Source organism: Ambystoma mexicanum, chromosome 6p (genome assembly GCF_040938575.1).
Source record: "Ambystoma mexicanum isolate Mex_15411 chromosome 6p, UKY_AmexF1_1, whole genome shotgun sequence".
Classification (NCBI taxonomy): domain Eukaryota; kingdom Metazoa; phylum Chordata; class Amphibia; order Caudata; family Ambystomatidae; genus Ambystoma; species Ambystoma mexicanum.
Window position 1 is genome coordinate 868,577,954 of NC_090935.1, and position 23,324 is coordinate 868,601,277.

Here is a 23,324-nt window from a genome sequence, read left to right on the forward strand (position 1 = left end):
CTTTGGTGGAATACTTTTTCTAAACATTTCTGACACCCAAGACCCATGGTAGTGCCATACATCAGTTAGATTTGGGCAGAGAGGTCCGGAAGAACACCAGCAAAGTCGGGGTCCTGCTTAGGAGGTATGCATAATAAGATGACAGTAATAGAAAACATAGTGGAAAGGAAGCTTTAAACTGTGAACATTTCTGATAAGAGAGAATGATTTAAAGATATGGTGCCAAAAGAGAAACGGTCATTGAAAATGATTGCAACACCAATGTCAGAGTGTAAATCTGTGGGGATCACTTATAGTGTCAGGACCTGAACAATCCAACAGTCTAGTTTCGGTAACAAATCATATTGTCAATGGCTGATCAGTTTGATGTTAGGTGTTATATTGCAATTAATAGTATGTATTTGATTAGGGTTCTTCTGTTCTTGTAGATGTGGTTTTGCTAAATGAATTGATGTTCCGAAGGGTTAGGAAGGCAAAAGATTGTAATAATCGATGTCACCCTGAGGAATTTTGTGAGGGTCATAAAGGGAACGGGTGGTAAAGAGGGAGCTGAAGAACACGCAGTTCTTTGACAGTACTTAATGTGGATTTTGGCAGGGGATACATCACCAAGCATCACATGTGCATAAAAGTCACAAGACATGCCCAGATTTGCTTATCTATGACTGTCGTATCATATACTATATAATGAAAGGCCAGATGTAGGTTTGTCTGAAGTCGTCCTGCCAGCTTTACCTATTCTCACCGCTAGAGGGAGCTGTTGCCTTATGCATACAACAATAAGACTTCGTCTTCCAGGTGAAGAACATGTGTATTTCAACAATAATAACATACATTTAGCTGCAGAAATGCCCAATACAGGGATATCAAAGTTGCATACATTAAGAAATTCATTTGATTAAGCACTGTTTCTCTAACAAAATAAATCACTTTTTTTAATGTACGTATGTATTATGGAATTTTTCATTGTAATATTTCTTGGTATGTATTTTTATATCAATAATATTCTTCATTTACGTTTTAAACTTTACCTTCAATTTACTTTATTTTATGATCTCATATCAACTACGAATCATGCTGCAAGTGAATTGTATTACTGACATCCCTTAGCATTATCTATTTGAGTCCAAAGCCTGTAAGTGGAATCCAAGACAATGAGGAGCAGATACAATTGGCCGTAAATTCTATGTTGAACTTTCAATGGATTCTGTGAGATTTTGTTTGAGGTTGAGGAAAAGGAGCAAGAGCCTTTACATTTTATTTTTCTATTAACAAAAATGACGTTAAAAAACCCCACATAATATATTTACCCTGAAAATGTCTTCCTTTATGCTCATTGGCACGTGCACACAGGGAATTCCACTGGTAATCTATCAAGAATAATAAAATGGAACATTTTAAGCAGCATTTGTTCAGTTTTGTTTATGATAGGGTGAATATTGTATTTTTTTATTATCTGTAATGTTTTGCTAATGTTGCACTTTACATCCACAGGCTTTTTCATTCCTTAATGAACTTGAAGAGAGTGACTGTGGACTCTGCCCATTTCCTGATTTTGAAGAATAAGGACAATTATATTTACAACCCTTCTTCTCCTTTTCTGAGCATGGTATGATGAACCACTTGTGCTCTAATATGTTTGTTTATACTGGTCGCTAGTTGCCTTAGATTCATTATTTTTCTTACCATTGTTTAGGTTCTGAAAGACCCCTACTTATAAGAAAATGTAATTTCTCCTGCTGCGGGCTGTACTGCAAATATAACTTCAGTTATTTATGGTGAACATTTTAATATATAATGTTGTGAAATTGTGTAATGTCGATGTCCCTTGCAATAATGTTAAAACGTAATTTTGCTAAACCATGAAATGGTGGTTTCAAAAACTCCTTCCATGTATAGTGTGATTACCTTTGTTTGCTATTAGCAACCTTTAAGTACCTGCCAGTCAGTGGGGAAAGGAGAATATTTCACAACCATTGTTATCATATTAAATAAAGAATACAACATCTTTCCTGAAAGTAATATTGTACAAGCCATCTAGGTCATGTAGGCTTTCAGAGAGCTCATGTAATATAATATATCAATAATTTTACATGTTCCAAATAAATGCATCATTCATCAAAGAAATATCTATAGCCCTTCTTGGGCCATCAAATGTAGACCAAATGAAGGCCTCTCAGTTAGATTTAATTGATCCCCACATGAGCCATTTTGCTTATTAACAAAGGCCCACATTTTTTAGTATCTTAGTTGACTAAAATAGTATCTCTTGTTAATGGGCATTTTAGCAGCTTTTTTTCTGTGCCTTTAAATACCTCAATAATTCATAATCACCAACATATCACTGGTGGAACAGACCATTGAACAACAAGATTATAAATTGTCTATTTAATAGCATCAAATAACCCATTATGTCTATTTACTCTTGGTCAGTGTTTGCCATTTTTTGATCAATGCTATTCAACATAGCCTCTACAGGTAGGCATTCTATCAAACTCGATCCCAACCCCTCATTACCTTGTTTACCTTAACAAATCTTTCATATGCATTTAAACCTACTTCGCTGTCATCCTCTGCTCCCCTTTTCTATTCCCTTGTAGACCCTGCACACCCCTGATTTAGACACAACATGCTGCTCTCCAGAAAAGCCTCAGCACAGTTAGACTCCTATGGTGTTGACTGGTGTGGTATAAAAAAACTCTTAACATAACATACACCCATCTGCCGAGCAGTAAAGACTGCTTGCTAATCGGTGCACAACAGGTCAACCTTTAACATAGCAAAAACAAAGGCATTGCTCTGGGCAACCCTCCAGACCATCGTTCTTCGCCTGCCAAGCCTTTTAAGAAGGGAAAGACCATATGCAAATCAGGCTGGATCTCACCCCAAAAGGGGCATTCCAGGCCCTAACTCCTGGTTCACACCTCTTCTGCACGAGACCACACGCATCTCCAGATATGTTTCGGCCTTGTTGGACCACATCAGGGAGGAGTAACTTGGGTCTCTAGGCCCAGCAGGTACGGGACCCACGTCTGGGCATACCCGTCCCACTCGGGGTGACAAAGCAAAAAAGTGACCTTTACCATATTCACATTGTAAAAAGCAAATGTTACTTATAATGCTATTTATGCAGCTTCTCTGAGTCACATAAAACCGACCCTCTTTCCGAAGAGGGTGGATATAGTAGAACTTTAAGAATAGGTTCTTCATAATGTTCTTTGATGTGCCAAAGTGTATTTTATAATGCGTTATTATAATTGTTACTTTGCACGTGCATCATGCCTTACGCAGCGAATGGTGGGAAAAAGTGAAATCTGACGATGGTGTCTACTCAAACATATTGTGGGAGACACATATGCATTTTAGTGGTATTAAATTGCTAACCTACCTATATTCATTCCAATTTAAATATTCTGGACTACTCTCTAGATGGCAACTTGAGTACAGCATGTGAATCTAAAATACAAACTGCAAAAATGCTCTTGCAGGTAGGTGACGTTCACCATATAGATCAGGTTTGTGTAGATCAATTGATCAATATAGGCAGCCTCTCCTAAAAAAGGAATAAATTCTGTCTTGAATGTGAAACGGTCTATTCTAAAAACAAGCAAATAAATTGTGCTAGTGAGGATGACTATTTGATATATCCGATATCCTGCTTGCTGCTTTAGAACCTTTTCAACAGCAGAGGGTGCTGTGCATTGACGACTCGTGGTCCCTCTGCGGCTTCCAGTACTGCTCTCTGCTGTAACGTTGACACTGGTATAAGTAGCACGCACTGAACCCATTGTCTCAGTTCATGTTTTCAGCACAGCCGTCTCGGATGTTAAAGAACCTCAAATATTGAGAGAAGAAAATGTAAATAACAGAACTTCTCCCACACATACAGGGGTAGGTTGAGAGGGCCATGAGGAATACATGGGAGGAACATCCAGTAGAATAGAACATTACCATGGGTAAGTAATTTGTTCTTATAATGGATTGTGCCCTCCCACGTATTCCTCATCTTTGACGACTTCCATAGCAGTATGAAGTTGAAGGTGAGAAACAAGAGAATTTACTTTTGTTTTACGCTCTGAAGAACAGCTTTTTTTAAAATGTCTCCTGACCTGGTACAGATCATCTGCGAAAGTGTGACCATCTTAAACTTGTCCTTCCTGTGGAACTTGTTCAAGCGTCTCAAGTCCAAGATGGTATGCAATTCCTCCATCCTTTTTGGGGAATTACGAAGTAAAGAGAGTACCATCCTTGGTTCCTCTCCGCTGCAGGTAGCAATTATTTTGCACCTCTCTCTAACAGGGTGATAATCTCCTGCAAGAGGAGCAGATATGGATCCTTCAAGGAGTGGCTGCTTGGTGGAGAATTCTGAGGCCTTTCCAAGAATGAGAGACAGTAACCATGGGCTACAGTTTGCAGGGTCCAATCATCTGAAGTAATACTTTGCCTTTCTTCAAAATGCTGTGTCGGTCTGCCCCCCCCACCACAGTCCTGTGGACTAAGTCTTCAGAGATTTTTGTGTTGTGGCTATCGTGGATGGCAAAGAGGCAGAGGTTGTTTGAGCATCTCTACCTGCACATCCTCGTGAACCACAAGGTAGTCTCTTCTGTCCTCTTTGAGAAAATGGCCCCCTTGCTCTTCCAACCAAAGAATAGAACCGAAAGCACCGATCCCCTCCAACGCTGAGCGGCTGAATGTGTCCTCTGTGGTTGGCGAATCGCAGCACCCAATAATTTTGTAGCTGCTTTGGAAGTTTGCACCTTTTCCAAACTCTCGTCAGCCTTAAAACAGAACAGTTGAGAGCAATCAAAGGGCAAATCCAATAGCATTGGCTGAACATCTGGGGGGAGGCCTAATCAGCACAGCCATACAAACCTTCTAGTTACAGTGCTTGCCTCCACGCACGACTGACACAATCTGAGGTATCTAAACCAGATTACAGAGACTGGCACATAGCATCCTTGCCATCCTGCACAATGTTGTGGAAGCCTCCCATTGCCTAACCCACAGGAATGTGTTCTGCAGCCATTGCCGCAACCTCCCACAAAGTGTTTTGAAATTTTGCTAAAGCAGGGGTAGCATTAACCGCCCTCTGGGCAATGCAACCTGCTGAAATCACTCTTTTTCCTAGGGCGTCAAACCTCTTGTCATCCTTATGTGGAGGGATTGTATGATCAGCAGCAGCCTTTGAAGTTATATAATTTTTATAATTGATCTTTTCTAACACGAGTAATAATGAGTGGTTTGTAAGTGTGGGATCAGGATTCAAACCTGTGTTGCGCTGTGTTGTCTTGCTTCCAAGGCAAACGCGTTGCCCGTGAGCGATCCTTCCTCTCCAAAGAAGTTGATGTGGCCGCTTGAACAACCACAGAGTTGGATGTCTCTACAGGAATTCTGGATCTATTGCAGAAGGCTCCTTGCCATGTCCTTAACAGCTGGAGTAGTATCAGGATTTTTCCAGTTTTCCAGGACTCTGTTCTTCAATACCATATGGAAAGGCAGAATTGGATCATTGGAATGACCCTTAGCAAGGATGTCCGTAAGATCATCCTTCACATATTCAGCCACTAGGCCTTCTCCATCCTAAGTACTCAGTAAACCTGGCCATGACCGAACTATATGAGGCATCAGCATGCCCATCCATAGCTGGCGTGGCAAGATCCAGTTCTGGAGATGTAGCCAGGCCAATGGCCTCCTTTAGGGTGTCCACAATTTCTCATAACCTGGACTCCTCAGAGATCAGCTTCTGGTGCATTCATAATGTCGTATTCCAATCCAAATATAGGACTTCACTCCTCCACTTCAAAAATAGAGCTCATAGACTTGAAAAAGTCCTTAATTGGTCTTGAAAATCTTAGAATCAGTGGAGGATGTTGATGGTTTCGAAAATTCAAGGCTTCAGCGTCAAAGAACCAAACATTGATACCTTCGACTGAGCAGAAGAGGATAATGATGGCTTCAACCTGATTCGAGGAGTATCACTCGACACCTTTCGAGGAAGGCTCGAGGATTTACTGCCCGGGCTCTTAGGCGTGGCAGCAGAAGATTTCGATGACACCTTGCCGACCTTGCGAGGCACAATGGGGTCGGAAGTATTTTTTGGGTTACTGGAAGGGTTGGATAATGCTGCCTTTGTGAACACTTCTAACATTTTGAGGCGAAATTCCTCTAACTCGGCCTTAGTAGCCGACTTACTCAGAAAATGTACCTGTTTTCTATTGGATGAGGAGTTGGAAGACAACGATCGGGATTGATGGCGAGGATGATGACGTTGAGTGTCGGGTACTCGACTGAATGTTTGCTGCACTTTCCATCTCTATGAGTGAGAACCTCCCTCAGGCTCTTGTCGCCCAATGACCTCCTCTTCGATGGGATAGTGGAAGGGAATTTGGACAAGGGCCTACCTACGGCGAATTTCCCCTTCCTCTCCTTCTAAGCCTTCATGATTGACTGGCACGATCCACAGTCGTCGACCTTTATGGCCTACTCCTAAACAACGAAGGCATATTTGGTGTGGATCCATGATGGACATCTTTGACCCACAATCTGAACACGTCTTAAACCTGGTATTTCGTGGGAGGCCTATCCAGTAGAAAGAACTTTAGCAGGGGTAAGCCATTTGTTCTTTTATAAATGTGATATCATAATTGTTACTTTACACTTGCATCACACCTTACACGGTGGAAGATGTGAAAAAGTGAAATATAAAGATGGTGTCTACTCAAACATATTGTGGGAGACACATGTGCATTGCAGAGGTATCAGATTACTAACCTACCTATAGTCATGTCAATTGAAATATTCTGGAGAACCCTCTAGATGGCGACTTGTGTACAGCATGTGAATCTAAAATACAAACTTCAAAAATGCTGTTACAGGTAGGTAACGTTCAGCATATAGCGCAGGTTTGTATAGATCAATTGATTCAATATGGGCAGTCTCTTCTAAAAAAGGAATGAGTTCAGTCTTAAATATGAAACCAAGTCTATTCTAAAAACAAGCTAATAAATTGTACTAGTGAAGATGACTATTTGTGGTAGATGTTTTAACCTCAGTTGAAGTTTACAACATTTGGTCCCTTGCTCGCTGTGCCATAGCAAACCAAGCTGCACCTAATTGATGAGGCCCAACAAGGCAAACACATGTCTGTGGTTGCTTCGTTTTCTGTGCAGAGAGAACCTGGCCTAGCAGTTCAGGCTGGTTGCTCGCATTGGTGGCAATATCGACTGATTTGCATATGGCTGCCCCCCTTTTTACATTGATGCAGAGCGCAGTGGCAGTAGATTAGATTTTTTAAAAATATTGCACCCAGGACTTTTTTGGCTACAGTTTGTCTCCCTGTGTGAGAGGGAATGCCCAGACGTGGTTCCCTTGCTCGCTGTGCCATAGGGTACCAAGCTGCACCTCACTGACGAGGCTGAAATCTGTCTGGGGTTGCTTGTCTTTCTGTTCAGAGGGGGCCTGTCCTACTCCCATTGGTGACAGTACCTGACTGATTTGCATATGGTTGGACTCCTTTTGCAATGACGTAGACAGGCTAAAAAACTGTCATCGGGAAGGTTGCCCAGAGCAGTGCCAGTGGTAGATTCATTCAAAACCTTCCACCCATCCCTTTTTTGTTTATACTTTACACCATGGCATGGCACCTCCCTGTACATTACAATTACATCTTGAAAATCCTATAGGAAGCAGGGTCATTCAATTCCACTTAGATGCATGCAAGGAATGAAGTGTATTTCTGGGAAAGTCTTGATAATTAATTATTGTGTCTGGATGGTGCCATGGGGCTCTTCTTTTGAATCTTGCAGTTCTACCCAGTCTCCACAGAAGGGATTATTCAGGCCAAAATAACTTTCGAAGGGATTGTGTCCTCCGACGTATTCCTTATCTTGATAGATTACTTCCCAGCTTGCTGGCCTTGGAAATGTTTTCATTAGAGGGTGTTGTGCGTCGACATCCCTCGAAATGGTGTCCCTCGACAGCCACCGTTTCGGCGCCAACGTCATCATGCGTATAAATGGACTCGCGCAGCGACCGTTGCTCAGTTCCGTTTTTCCGCGCTTTTTTGGCTTCGGAATCATGTTGCGCAGTTCTTTCTTCAAATAGATTCTACTTATTCCTCGAAAGTATCATCTTTATTCAATGGCTTCCTCATCCGAACCGTCGACCCCACGGTCCGGCTTCATAAAGTGTCACGATTGTGGGAAGAAAATGTCGTTGATGGATCCTCACAGGATCTGTTTGTGGTGCCTGGGATCGGAGCATCACTGTTCGGAATGCGAGGACTGTATCTCCATGACGGCGAAAGCCTTGAAGGAGCGTAAGGGGAAGCTAGAAAGAGGTAAGACTCTTAAAATTTCTACTCCTTCGAAAGTTTCCTCGGCAGAGTCGAGACATTCGTCTTCTCGCCATCACAGGAAACATTCCTGTTCAAGGTCTCGAAGCGGTTCCCATCAGTCTTCGAGATCAAAATACTCGAAAAAGAGGCGTTGTGGATCTCCCTCTTCTTCGTCGTCTTCTATTTCCCCGGAAAGGGTCACCTGCCCCACGAAACACAGCTCTCCATTTAAGTGGGAGGAATTCTGTAAGGAAATGCTTAGCGTCTTCGAGAAAGCGGCCTCGACCCCCTCGGAGACGGCTAAAGGTGATACCCTGGGTGAAAGACCCGAAAAATCAAAACGCTGCGAGTCGTTGCACCCGGCGAAAGAAACTGCCCGAGAGCGTCATGAACCCTCGAGTAAAGGCAGTAAGACCGCGTCATCGACGCCTTCTTCGACTCATAAGTCTGTGTCTTCGACGCCTTTATCGAAGGGTCTGTTGATGCATAAATCGGTTGCATCGACACCATCTTCGACGCCACTGTCGACTCCGATAAAAGACAGACCTACTACTGTCACTACATCTCAGTCAGTAGAGGTGTTGAGGACTTAGACCATGACCTCGAGGATGCCGTCGACAACTTCGATGACTTCAAGTAGGATTCCGATCCTCTCGAGTACTTCGAGGTCTCTTCAAACTTTTTCGACGCCCTTTTCGGGTTTGTCGAAGCCTTTCACTTCCACATCGACAACTTCAACGTTTTGTCAACTGGTGACAACAAATCTGGCCCCTTCTGCTCTAGAAATGGTTTTAAACCATACCCTAGGTCTGATTATTTTCGAACTTTGTCCTCTATATATGAGGAAGGGGAGGATTCATGAGAGACCCTTTGGGTTGCAAAGGACCACAACACCCATACCAGAGGAATTTATCTCTGAAGAGAACAGGTTAAAGGATCTTCAAGACTCTTTACATGATGCAAGTGGTTTAGATAATTCGACAGAAGTAGAATTTGCTAAACCAGACCCTGGGGACCATGCTGAGACTCCTTATAGGGTTCTGATGGCCAGAATAATAGTTCATGGGGTGGTCTACACCTTTACCTTGTTTTCAGCAGGATGATCTTACTGACATTCTAGTTAAAGGTCCACAGGAAGATCCTGTTGTTCCTTTTCATACTGCACTGCAAAGAAAAATCTCTGCTAATTGGGAAACCCCTGAAGTTATCCTGGCAGTTAACAAACAATCTGCCAAATACAGGATATCTGCTTCAGACCCTGAATATTTGAGCAAACATCCAACTCCAGAGAGTTTGGTTGTATAAGCAGCAACTTCATCGAACTGTAGATCTCCATACCCTACTATTCCACAAGACAGGGATGATAAAAGGTTTGACGCTATGTCAAAAAATGTCTTTTCAGCATGTAGCATGGCGCTTAAATCTATTAACGCCACTTGCACGCTTGTAAGAAACAGCCATACACTTGTGAGTGTGCTTCATCTGCGGCTGACTGTCTCCTGGAAGGAGAGGAAAGGGAAGCATTTTTAAACATCATTAAAGATGGCAAAGATGCAATGTGTGAGTCCCTTCAAACTGGCATTGATTCTGCTGACAGTATCAGCAGGGACATGGCAGCAAGTACTACAATCTGCATATTTGCATGGTTGCGAAAGTCTGGTTTTGCTCCAGATGTACAGGCCAGACTTTTGAATATGCCCTTTGACGGCACTTCTTTATTTGGTAAGAAGGCTGATGACAGCCCGGAGAAGTTGCAAACATCTAAGGCAGCAGCGAAATCTCTTGGAGCTGCAATCCGCCAGACTCTGAATCGCCCCTCTGGAACCTCCTGGAGAGGGGTAGGTCCTTTCGCTTTTACTCTGCATACAGAAAAGGCAGAGGACAGCCAGCTCAAAGGGACCAAAAACGATTCACTCGTGGTGGACGGGTTAAAGGTACAAAAGCCGCAGCAGCAGGTGCCTCTTTACCCTCGGCATCTGCTTCAGCCACTTCTAAACCCCTCTGGGGTCTCTCCTCACAAGACACCAGTAGGGGGCAGGTTAACTCAACATCTGGTGGAATGGAAGGCTATTACGTCAGATGCTGGGGCATTGGAGACAGTTGCCCAAGGTTACTGCCTGCCATTTCTACACACCCCTCAGAGTCATCCACCGGGGAACAACTCTTTGAAGTTTCCAGATCCTCTCCTTCTGCAGGAGATTCTGGATCTGCTAGAGAAAGGTGCCACAGAACCGGTACCTGCAGCGGAGAGGAACAAGGGTTGGTATTCCCCCCTACTTCCTAGTACCGAAGAAGGACGGAGGACTGAGACCCATCTTGGACTTATGAGAATTGAACAAATTACTCAGGAAAGACAAGTTAAAGATGGTAACTCTCTCTCAGATCCTTCAGGCCCTCCAGCTTCAGGACTGGCTGGTATCTCTAGACCTTGAGGATGCTTATTTCCATGTGCCAATCCATCTCAAACACAGGAAATACCTGAGGTTCGTAATTGGCAACTCTCACTATCAATTTCGAGTTCTGCCATTTGGACTGACCTCCGCCCCGAGGGTCTTCACCAAGCTAATGGCGGTAGTGGCTGCAAGTCAAGGAGGGAAGGGATCCACGTCTACCCCTACCTGGACGATTGGTTGATCAGAGCAGTATCTTCGGAACAAGCTCAGATCCAGCTAGATTATGTCTGCCACTTCCTTCACAAACTGGGCTTCTCCCTCAACTTAAAGAAGTCACAGATGATACCATCACAAAGACTCCAGTTCATTTGAGCGGTCCTGGACACTTCCCTGGGGAAAGCCTCGCCACCAGAGGTGAGGGCTCAAGATATTCTGCAGATGGTCACCAAGTTTCAAAATGCCCAACGTCTTCCAGCCTTCGACTTTTTGAGGTTGCTAGGCCTCATGGCATCCTGCATCTTCCTAGTGCCAGAGGCTCGCCTGAGAATGAGATCCCTCCAGTGGGCACTAAGAATCCAATGGTCACAATTCTCAGGGAGAATGACAGATCTCCTTCAGTTCCAGGACAGAGTGGCTCGAGACCTTCGGTGGTGGGCCTGTCGGGAGAACATTTTGAAAGGAGAACAGTTTTGGCAACCATGGCCAGAGATAACAGTAGTCACGGATGCCTCACTCATGGGGTGGGGAGCCCATGCCAACGACTTGACCTTCAGCGGTCGTTGCTCTCCATCGGAGTCCAGACTACATATCAACCTGTTGGAGCTGAGAGCTATCAGACTAGCGCTGAAGGCTTTTCTGCCATCTGTACAAGGGAAAAGAGTCCTAATAATGACAGACAACACAGTGGCCATGCACTAGCTCAACAAAAGAGGAGGCATATGATCACTGCCACTGTGCAGAGAGGCGATGCAGCTCTGGTTTTGAGCATTTCAAGAAGGAATCTCTCTATGGGCAGTTCACTTAGCCGGAGAGAAGAACTTGACAGCGGACGCTCTAAGCAGGCAGAGCACAGTCTCCGACGAGTGGGAGCTAGCTCAGGAAGTCCTTCAAGAGATCTTCACCCTTTTGGGAACCCCTCAAGTGGATCTGTTCGCCACCAGTATCAACAAGAAGTGCGGTCAGTTTTGCTCAAGGGAATTTCCCCCGAGAGGAGCTCTAGGGGACGCGTTTGTAGTGGACTGGGAGTTTCCACTTCTGTACGTGTTTCCTCCAGGCCCTGTCATTCCTCAGATGATCAGGAGGTTGAGAAGATTCCGGAAGACTATGATCCTAATTGCCCCAGACTGGGCCAGGAGAATGTGGTACCTGGATCTTCTGGACATGTCCATCTGCCCTCCGATTTGTCTTCTGCACAGAGGATCTTCTCTCGCAGAAGGGAGGTCAGGTTCTCCATCCAGACATCAGAACCCTCAACCTTCACGCTTGGTTTCTGAAAGGTTGAGATACAAGGATTGGGACCTCCCGGATGACGTCATGGAGGTGTTGCTTTCGGCTAGAAGGCCAGGAACAAAGATTTTATACCGCTGCAGTTGGAACAGGTTTTGCAGCTGGTGTAGAGAAAAGAATATCAAACCCTTTTAATGTGGTACACCAATGGTGTTATCTTTTTTGCTCTATTTGGCGAATTCAGGTCTTCAAGTTGGTACGATCAAGGGCTACCTCGCAGCGCTGTCAATCTTCAAGCGCACTGCAGAGGAGCCATCATATTTCAAATTACCCCTAGTAATCCAATTTCTGAAGGGGTTAACTAATGTCTATCCCCCAAAGCCGTTCCAAGTTCCCTTGTGGACTTACATCTAGTCTTAAATTTCCTGATGGGTACTCCTTTTGAACCACTCCATTCTTGTTCATTAAGATTTCTGACCCTTAAAACAGTCTTACTAGTGGCTCTAACATCTGCAAGAAGAGTGAGCAAATTACAAGCTCTATCTTGCAAACCTCCTCATACAATTTATTTTTCACAAAGCCAAAGTTGTCTTGCAAGTGAAGCCTAATTTCCTCCCAAAGGTAGTCTTTGAATTCCACATCACTCGGAAGATAACCTTACCTTCATTCTATCCTCCTCCCCATCCAGGGAAAGAAGAAGAGAGGCTAAATAGGCTGGATCCAAGGCGTGCCTTCAGTTTTTATATCAGCAGACTTGCTAGGATAAGGCAAGCAGACCAACTGTTTATAGGTTATGCAGGACACAAATTAGGATTGCCAATCACAAAACAGACCATTTCAAGATGGATTTTTTTAGCCATTCTAGAATGCTACAAATTGGCAGGGAAAGAGCTCCACCCTTTGGGCTCATTCAACCAGGGGTATCGCAGCCTCTTCGGCTCTCCAAAGAGGGGTACCGATTCGGGACAAATGTGCGGCTGCCACATGGTCGTCCACACATACCTTTACAAAATTCTACAATCTGGATTCCTCCTCTAGCCAGGAGACAAGATTTGGCAAAGCTGTGTTACACTCTGTTCATTCTTAAAGGAAAATAATCCAATTTTACTCCCACCTCCGTTTGCACACCACTGCTATGGGAGTCTATCAAGATAAGGAATACGTCGGACACAATCCCTTCGAAGAACAAGTTACTTCTTACCTTGTAACGTTCTATCGATGGGATGTTCCCCCTCCTTCACACAATGACCCCCTCCTTCATACTTTTACCTCCTCTTCCACATTACTACACCTTCTCCGCGCTACATACTCTCTCCCCACCTGCTACTACTACTCCCTCCAGCTACTACTCAGGCACCCTCCTTTCACCCACACACTCCTGCCATACACTTGACAATCACTGCTTACACCAACTTTCCTAACCACACTGTCCACAATAACGCACACACTCACACTGCAATGGCACTTTCACCCACTAGCCAATACCTCACCTCTGAAAAACTGTCTCCACACTCTGCCAATCCTTCCTGCCTCCCTCCTGCTGGGCTCTTCGTCGTCGTTCGCCTTTGACCTTGAGTGAACAAACCACACCTTTCTGTTTACTGTCCCTCTTTATATACCCCTCCCTTACTCTGGGTTGGCCCTCTGTCCCTGGCCAATATGCTACTTTCTTACCCACTCAGCACGGTCTGCATGTGGTCCAAGCCCCCTCTTTCTCCATGCGGGCCTGCCGTGGAACAGCAGTGGCAGCCTGGGAAGGCTGACATCTGGAGTTCAGCCTTTGCTATATTGCACTGTCCATGTAAGTCCTTGTTTTGTATGGAGCATTATTCCTGTAACTGTCCCTGGTGGTGTATGGTCATAAAGTGCAGCTCGGGTATGGTACGTAGGCATGCTGGCACTGCATGGCTTCCCGGGCTGCCATGCACTGGAGGTGCAGTGGCTTCTCTCTGACAGTCTGGATTCAGTGCTGGTTGACTGCCGAGTCTTGCAGGGTGTACCTGGTAGTCGGGTTTTGGTTTGCGGGTGGCTGGTCTCTGATCAATGTTCTCCATCGGATTCTTCTTGTTTTCGGCTTTAGATACAAAGTCACTGGAAAATAAATATGAGAAGACTATTGAGTGTTGAGGCATAGCATGAGACAAAGTTGGACTGCATAGAAACATGCTGGCACATAGTGGGGTCTGGGGCAGGAATTGGGGTTCTCTCAAGTGATCCTGTCTTTCTGGTGTAGGGTGGGCTCTGGATTTCTTCATACCCCTCCAGCTGAGATAACTCTCAGTTGCCTCTTAACAAGGCAATGCTACTGTCCTTGTCACAGTGGACACTTACAAGCACACATCAGTATCATGCTAATATAAAATACAATCAGTCTATACAGTTGTGTGGACAAGAAATAGCTATAAATGCAGATATGAAGTAAACATCAGAAAGAACCATGTAAAATGAAGCATCTGTAAAAGACACAAAATAAAGGTCTATAACACTATGCACCAGTTTCACAGTTAAATAAATCGTTGCATACTTGAACAAAGTTTATAGAGTTAAAGGTGTGCCCATTGATTTTATGGGGACAAAGTCATTGGGCATTTCCCAGTTATCAGAAAAATAAGGTATTATATTACCGGATTCTAGGAAAAGCTGCAGGCAAGGCCATCTTTGGACTGGTAACAACCAGGGACCCCAACAAATCAGATCCAGTACCAGGTTTGATGACCAGACGGCTCATAGGAGGAAGTATGCAGTGTTGGAGCCAACTTCTAGATGCAGGGACTGATCTTGTGGTAGGATAACGGTCACCAGCCCCAAGATGTGGTCCGGACTGCTGGAAGATGTTCCTAAGTGCAGGATATGCGAGTGCAGAGATAGGTTCCAACATCAGGATTTAGTTTGGGTCGTGGTGTCAGTTCTGGGTATAAAAAGTATATAGCTGCCACCAGCCTGTAAAACGCACAGTTTGTGAGTAAACTCACTCACAAACAGAATGAGGGAATTTTTACAGTATCCCCTACCCTTGTAGTCTTCTGGGATATCATTGCAACATATCAACATGTTAGTTACAGTATTAAGTATGGCTTTAGAATGAAACTCGATGGGCAGAAATAAGGCAGGGGCACCAAAATGCCAGACTAAATGACTACCTCTGCCAAAAGAAATTTCTGACCAAACAGTACCATTGCATGTAAGGAGTCTGTGCTTTTGTATGTGAACAGATGCATTTCAAAAGGTCCATGGATATAAACTGTGCTTGCTACTATTAAGTATGTGTTTCCATATTTCATTAGTGTCATTGTTTATGTAAAAAGGTGCATATTTACAAAAGCAAGCCAGAAATCAAAACATGTATTCAAAAAATGCAACATTACCAAGTGGCAGTAATCACAGAATTAAAGATGTAACTGTACTCGTGTAATACAATTTCAGGACTTACTGTTATCATTATCTACCAAATTAGGATGTTTATATAGGCCTTGCGGTAGGATAAGAGAACTTTTATTAGGGCAGAAGTATGACTTTGGGGCAGTCCCAAGGATAAAATGGAAAATGAATATTAGATTCACATTGTTTTAAAGTATTTAAAAAGAAAAACAAAGCAATTAAATGATTTCCATGCACCTATTTTTCCATAGGATGATGTCCAGCCAGTACATGATGCTTTGCCTCGCAAGACAATAATCAAGCTCAGCAATCATCCAAGGTAAATGCATATCTGTGGGATTCATATAGGGGAAAGAACATCAAAGTCTTGAGTTTATATGTGTCGCCCATTACCAACCATGGTCAGTAGAGGAACAGACATTCTCCAGCATGGGGTCTGGCATGGATTCACATGCTCATGAATATTCCCTGTCGTCAGGCCGGGAATCCTCGGTAAAGAGAAAATCGGTATCAGTTTAGTTTCTGATCTGTCTTTCTCAGTAGAAACCAATCACTGGTCTCTGGGTCATACTGCCCCCAGCCAATGACTGCACTCTCCCTAAGCCCCGCCTCTGGCAGCCATCCTCAGATTTTTACTGCACGCTCAAGTGTTGGGAGTCCTTGTTTTTAGCTCTCGAGATTCTCTTTGAAAAAAGCGCATTTTTCGGTCAAATAGAGCCTCAAGCTCCACCGTCTCTACATCCGATTAACGGGGATCCGTGTCGGATTTTTCTATGCCCCTCAAGGGTGAAGATTTCGTCGAGTTACGCTTCTTGGAGGAGTCCAGGAGTTTCTGCGGCCTACCCGAACATGGCCCAGGACAAGGGAAGCTCAACACCCGGAAAGCTGTTCAGGGTTTGCCCTGGATGCCAGCTGCAGAATGTGTTCAAGGAGGACGAGCACTCGAAATGTCTCTACTGCCTTCATGAGGACAAAACGCACGTGCAGAAGGACTGCGTTTTGCAGGAACATGTCGGAACGGACCATCAAGGACCGACAACTTTGTCTCTCCAACTGGCTGCAAGGAAAGAGCCCGTCGGGTGAGAAGAAGAAGAAGTCCGAGCGGTCTTCTAAGTCCTGTGAGGGCACCCCGGCGACGGGGGCCCAACAGAAGGCAAAGCACTGCGAGTCTGCGGGCACCGGGAGCGCCGAACGGTCAGGCTCCGCGGCTGCCAGGTAGGGTGCATCTTCTCCAGCGCCATCAACCACGAGCCAACACTCTGGCTCAGGGAGGAGGAAGGCCGAGAACCCGGCAAAGTTTCTGGAGAGGCCCCGGTCGAGCTCGAAGGATCCAACCGAGGGGGAGCGAGACGGTGACCCTCCCCCCAAGGTGAAGGCCACAGGCCCACAGAAGGTGGTAAAGGCCTTGATTCACCCGGCCAAAGCCTCTATCGAGGAAGTCGCGGCAGTGATGACGGGACAGAGCTCCAATCGCCCCCAGCCCGGGTCTCCCCGCCCGACGAGATCAGATCTTTCCATGCAGTGATCACCAGGGAATCCAAGCTTTTCCAGCTCTACCCCGAAGAGACGAATGAAGGTTTCCTTTACCAACGGCGCAAGGCCAAGAGGAAAACAGTCCTCGCCGTGCCTCTGCTGGATGACATCTGGAACGAGGGTCTCACCCTTCTCAAGAACCCGTCTACGACGCCTGCCAAGAGGGATCGGTACGAGAAGTAGTACCGGGTCCCCGACACGGCCCCTTCGTGCCTTAGGGTACAACCAACACCTGACTCGGTCGTCTCAGCGGCGGCCAAGAAGAAAGCGGGGGGGGGGCGCATCAGCCTCAACGTCAACTTCCCCGCCGGACGGCAAAGGAAAGAAGCTGGACCAATGGGACGACGAGTAATCTCGTCAACGGCAACAACGATTAAGGCAGCCAACGCCCTCGCGATCGTGGCCCGCTACGACAGGGAGTTATGGTACAAGACCGCCCCCCTGTTGAACTTCCTACCGGACGACAAGAGGGCCGAGGCTCTGGAGATCTTGCAAGAAGGCGAGGTGGCGTCGGACCATGCCATAACGGTGGCAATGGACATTGCCGACACCGGTTTCCGCCAGCTAGGCAACAGCGTTTGCCTTAGACGACAACGGTGGCTCAAGGCGACGGATTTCCGCCAGGACGTACAAGCCAAGGTTTTGGACATGCCATTCGACGGGAACAATCTGTTTGGGAAAGTCCCTCCAAGCCATCAAGGCGGACACAGAGACAGCTAAGGCCCTAGGCGTTCTCCGGCAACGAAGGCCGTCCTTTCAGAGCACCGGAGGCAAGCAGGGTGCCTCCAAAGGATTTGGCGGTGGCTCCTCTACGTACTGCCAAGCGGCCCGCTCCTCGTCGAAGGAAGCCTATAGAGGACGAGGCAAGTCGGGTGGACCAATGCGGCAAGGCGTCCTCGAAGCAAGATTGAACTGACCGTGGTGTGGGGCCCCCACTGAAGCACCCATGTGGGAGGCCGGCTGGCGAAGTTCGTCAGCGTGTGGGAGTCCATCTCCACCGACCGTTGGGTGCTGGACGCCCTGGCCCAGGGGCACGCCCTCGAATTCCTAAAAAAGTGCCCCCGCATTTCACCCGTGGTCAGGAAGGAAAATCACGTCCCTCAACTGCTATTGGAGGTAAGGGCGATGCTCAAAAAAGGTGCCATTGAGCTCGTCCCGGAGAGGCTCCGGGGCTCCGGAGTATACTCAAGGTACTTCCTCGTGAGAAAGAAGACAGGAGGATGGCGAACCATCCTGGACCTGCGACGACTGAACAAGTACATCAAGGCACAGAAGTTCTGGATGGTCAGCCTCCAGCACGTGCTGGGACAGCTGGAGGAGGGCGATTTCCTGTCGTCGTTGGATTTGGAGGATGCATACTTTCATATCCCCATTTTAAAAGGACACCGAAAGTTCCTCAGATTCGTGGTCCAAGGGCAGCACTACCAGTTTAAGGCCCTCCCGTTCGGACTGAAATCAGCACCTAGGGTTTTCACCAAGTGCCTCGCTCCAGTGGCGGCGCGGCTGCGCCTACAGGGGATCCAGGTCTACCCCTACCTGGATGATTGGCTCATCCGCGCAAGGACAAGGAAGCTCACTGTGGAACACACAGCGAAGACCGTCCAGCTACTCACGGACCTGGGGTTCTCCATCAACTTCCCCAATTCCCACCTGGTCCCCTCGCAAGTCGCACTGTTTCTGGGAGCCAAGCTCGACACAGTGGCGCGTCTGGCCTCACCGTCGGAGGAAAGGACAAAGGCCATCCTAGGCAAGGTGCAGCGTCTGCTGGCCAGGGACGTGGCCAAGGTGAAGTCCATCATGTCCCTCCTCGGGATGATGTCCTCTTGCATATATCTCGTGCGCCTGTGCAGGCTTCGGATGCGCCCTCTACATGAATTCCTCGACGCCCGCTGGATATAAGCAACTGGCAGCTTCGAAGACAGGATCCCTCTCAACAAGACCTTCCGTCGAGCGTTCCGGTGGTGGGGCACCCGCGCTCATCTGGCGGCAGGAACAGATTTTCAGACCCCCACCCACCAGGTGATGGTGACGACGGATGCCTCCCTGGAGGGGTGGGAAGCGCACACCGGAGATCTCCACGTGAGAGGCCTTTGGCTTCCGAAGGTGAAGCCGCTCCACATCAACATCCTGGAGCTCCGGGCAGTGTTCTGGGCCCTCAGATCCTTTCTCCCGTCCCTCAAGGGCAAGGTAGTGAGGATCTTCACTGACAACACCACCACGATGTTTTACATCCGGAAGCAGGGCGGAACCATGTCCCCAGCCCTATCCAAGGAAGCCCAGTGGCATTGGCCCGTTGCTCAAGGGATGTTTCTGGTGCCGTTTCATCTAGCAGGGATAAAAAAAACACCATCGCCGACTCACTCAGCAGAGAGCTGCGCTCGTCCCACGAGTGGGAACTACGCCAGGACCAAGTGGACTGACTCTTTCAGCGATGGGGCAAACCCCAGATCGACCTGTTCGCGACGGCGACAAACTCCAAGTGCCAGAGGTTTGCCAGCAGGTTTCCCCAACCGAGGAGCATGGGCGATGCTTTCTCGTTCCCCTGGGACGGCCTGTTCCTATATGCGTTCCCTCCGTTGCCGTTGCTGCTCCGACTCATCAACCAGCTCAAGAAGTCCCGGTGCCGAATGATACTCGTTGCACCGGCGTGACCGAGACAGATCTGGTTCCCGGACCTTCTGGACTTGTCAGCGTCCCCACCAGTCAAGCTGTCGAAGGACGCAGATCTTCTCTCCAGAGAAGGAGGCGCCATTCTTCATCACGACCCAGAGTCGCTGAACTTGCAGGCCTGGCTCCTGCAGCACTAGAGTTTGGAGGGTACGATATCCCGGCCGACTGCAGAGAGGTTCTTGCGAAGGCCAGGGCGTCCTCAACTCTCAAGTGCCACGTACATAAGTGGAAGAGGTTCTCGATCTGGTGCCGGGTACAGAAGATTAACCCTCTGCGGTTTACGGCCCCTCAAGTGTTGCCGTACCTACTGTCGCTAGCCAAAGCTGGACTATCTCACGCTTCAATCAAGATACACCTGGCAGTGATTTCCCGATACACCAGGACTACAGGGCAGTCCTCCCTGTGGTCTCATCGCCTGCTTAAGGAATTTATGAAAGGACTGTTTCGATCATTCCCGCCGGTGGAGGCACCAGCCTCGGCGTGGGAGCTCAACGTGGTGCTGACCAGGCTCATGGGTCCGCCATTCGAGTCGTTTCATTCGGCCCCGTTGAAGTTTCTGTCGTGGAAAACAGCGTTCCTGGTGGCCATCACCACCGCACGACACGTGGGAGAGATCCAGGCGCCATCCTGCAAGCCTCCATACCTGACCTTTCACGATACAAGGGTAGTGCTGAGGACGCACCCCTCCTTCATGCCCAAGGTGCCGTCGGCCTTCCATCTCAACGAGCCCTTGGTGTTACCAGTATTTTTCCCCGTCGCCTTCGTCGCCAGCCGAGAGGACTTTGCACTCGCTGGATGTAGCTAGAGCGCTGAAGTTCTACGTGGACCGAACAAAGAGTTTCGGAGGACATCACAGCTGTTTATGAACTTGGGACCTGTGAACCAAGGGAAAGCTCTCTCGAAGGCTTCCATTTCCAGATGGCTCTCTGGCTGCATCATGCACTGTCATCGGTTGGCAAACCGACCGTTGCACGGCCGTCCGAGAGCCCCTTCGACCAGAGCTATCGCTGCTAACACTGCGTTCTTGTCTGGTGTGCCCCTGCTGGACATCTGCACGGCTGCCACATGGAGGTCGACGCACACCTTCATGAGATTCTACTGCGCCGACTGGGATTCCAGGGTCGGCGAAGCAGTGCTGCGCAACCTGTTCGCTTAAGGTGAGCCTGGTGAGGAGGTAAGAAATGCTTAATGTTGAGTTTTGATGTAATGTTTAGCCTTTGCCACCTCCCGTGGTTGTGCATGTGTGTACTGCTATGTATTCTTATATTCATGAGCATGTGAATCCATGGCAGACCCCATTCTGGAGAAGGAACAAGTTACTTACCTGTAACTGTTGTTTTCCAGCATGGGTCTGGCATGGATTCACATGCAAAGCCTCCCTCCTTCCTCTCTGCGGCTCTTCACTTGGTCATACTGCCACTTTAAGTGCTACCAAATCTGAGGATGGCTGCCAGAGGCGGGGCTTAGGGAGAGGGCAGTCATTGGCTAGGGGCAATATGACCCAGAGATCAGTGATTGGTTACTACTGAGAAAGACAGATCAGAAACAAAACTGATACTGATTTTTTCTTTACCGAGGATTCCCGGCCTGACGACTGGGAATATTCATGAGCATGTGAATCCATGCCAGACCCATGCTGGACAACAACAGTTACAGGTAAGTAATTTGTTCCTTACATGAACGTCCCATGTATGCCTTTTGTCAAGGCACAGACATGGTCGAAATGTGTTTTACTAAATCTACTTCTTGTAAATGATCATTGAACTAGTTCTATGAATGCAGTTTTTATTTAAATGTTTTCTTCATAATCTGAGAGCAGTAAGAAATACTAACATGTAGGCAGAAAATGTGCACTAAAACAATCACTAAAAAGATAGTTATGGACAGTTTTTTTTTGTTTGAGAAACAAAAGCGGATTGTATTTTGTGGCATACAAAAAGGTACTGTTGCAGCATCACCACGTTAATATACATTTGTAGGTTTGTTCTTATTTGTACAAAAAAAGATCCCGAAGGGAAAAAGGGAGTTCACATGGAGGAGTACTGTATTAATTTAAGTACTCAATTATGGAAATAGAGGCGAGGAAGAAAAGGAGAGCCCAGTCATAAATATTCACATTATCATTTTTAATTAGTAATTTATTACCATTATAAAATTGCATAATATATAAACATCAAATCAACAATAAAATCGATGAATTGATTATAAAATACTTGTCAAATCTAATGCCTCAAGCCATTCAATAGCAGTTTAGTTGCCACAATTCGTAACCTCATGTTACTCAAGGTGAAGCATCGCTGTCTCATTTTAAATTCCATCCAAATAGTCAAAGTGCTATGGAGAGGGCAAATAGTTAACAATTGAATAAAGTGCTAAGTGCAACCAAGTGCTAAGTGCCAAGTTGTTAACAAAGAAATAAAGTACTAAATGCAAAAAAAGTGCTACATGCCTACTGTGCATACATGATCTTAAAATATCATAACAGTTTCGGCGAATTTAACCTATCTGGCTCCATTGAGCGAGTCAGTAGTCGCCTTCCTCAGGGCGCACTAAATATTGCAAATAAAAACCTGGAACGAACTAATGCTTAAATTTTTTGTCTATCATTCAGTAGTTCTTGCAGGTAAAACTTTGTACAATTCATAAGAGCTTGATTGTAGATCTGAAAGTCTGTGGGAGACGTTGACCCTTAATGAAACACATTAAAACAGACAAAATAAAAAAACAGAAAAAAACTTTGTTAAAATACAGAGTATAATGAGTGAGCCTCCTAATTTTCGATGCCTCTAGCCATGGAAATAAAACCTGGGGATATATATATATATTCACCTAAGTTGGTCCAGAAGTGGTGCCGAAAAATGTGTTTGTTTCGATCCGCCACCCAAACAGGACTGGTGATGCAAATAAATTTACATCTACAAAAGACAAAAATAAGAAGCTAAAAGAGATATCACTAGATTATCTCAGACTTCGATTGCTAAAACACAGTGTCCCCTGTCTCCACAGAGAGCAGATCAATATGTTACCCCTTCTATTACCAACCTTAAATTGTAGAATGTTTTAGCCTCTAATCGTGTCTGCAATCGACTCTATAATAGATAAGGATAGGGAATATTCCAAATCTTCGAGTCTTCGACGGTGTGGGATCAAGTTGGAAGGAGAGGCCAACAAATGCTAACCCGTAGGTGAAAAAACCCTAAGAAAAAGGTATAGAACAAGGTTTGCATATTAAAGGTTGTAAGCCATTAGGTGCAGCAATTAAAGAAGCGTTTTGAGTTGAAAAAGTAAACTGCATCAAATTAAATGGGTTCAGACAGGGTGGGAGGATGAACTAATGCTTGGATCAGACAAATGCCACTTGCACAAGCCTGTCCTAGTTTGTCATGTTGAAGCTGACAATTCTGGACCTCTAGTGCACCCGTTTCAAGCCACTGTAATAGTGTCAAAGTTCTAATCTAGGAAAGTCTTTTATCTAGATTATTAAATAGCGGGCTCGGGTTCGCGCCGTCCGATATAGTCTCCTCCACAAGATGTATAAATATGCACAAAACTCGAGACATTAAATCAAG

General features: G+C 46.2%; 1 protein-coding gene and 1 long non-coding RNA gene across 2 annotated transcripts in view; one reads left to right on the forward strand and one right to left on the reverse strand.

The window, feature by feature from the left end:
* MAN2A1 (mannosidase alpha class 2A member 1) overlaps nucleotides 1-23,324 on the forward strand; it is a 1,346,034-nt gene that overhangs the window by 866,941 nt on the left and 455,769 nt on the right. The window contains exons 11-12 of the mRNA XM_069625484.1: nucleotides 1,495-1,609; nucleotides 15,804-15,871. Coding sequence (XP_069481585.1) covers nucleotides 1,495-1,609; nucleotides 15,804-15,871 — 183 coding nt within the window. The remainder of the gene's footprint in view (nucleotides 1-1,494; nucleotides 1,610-15,803; nucleotides 15,872-23,324) is intronic.
* LOC138510982 (uncharacterized) lies at nucleotides 22,206-22,948 on the reverse strand. The gene is made up of 3 exons (XR_011280512.1): nucleotides 22,798-22,948; nucleotides 22,585-22,670; nucleotides 22,206-22,443 (listed from the first exon to the last, which is right to left on the reverse strand). It is a non-coding gene; the product is annotated as an uncharacterized lncRNA (long non-coding RNA).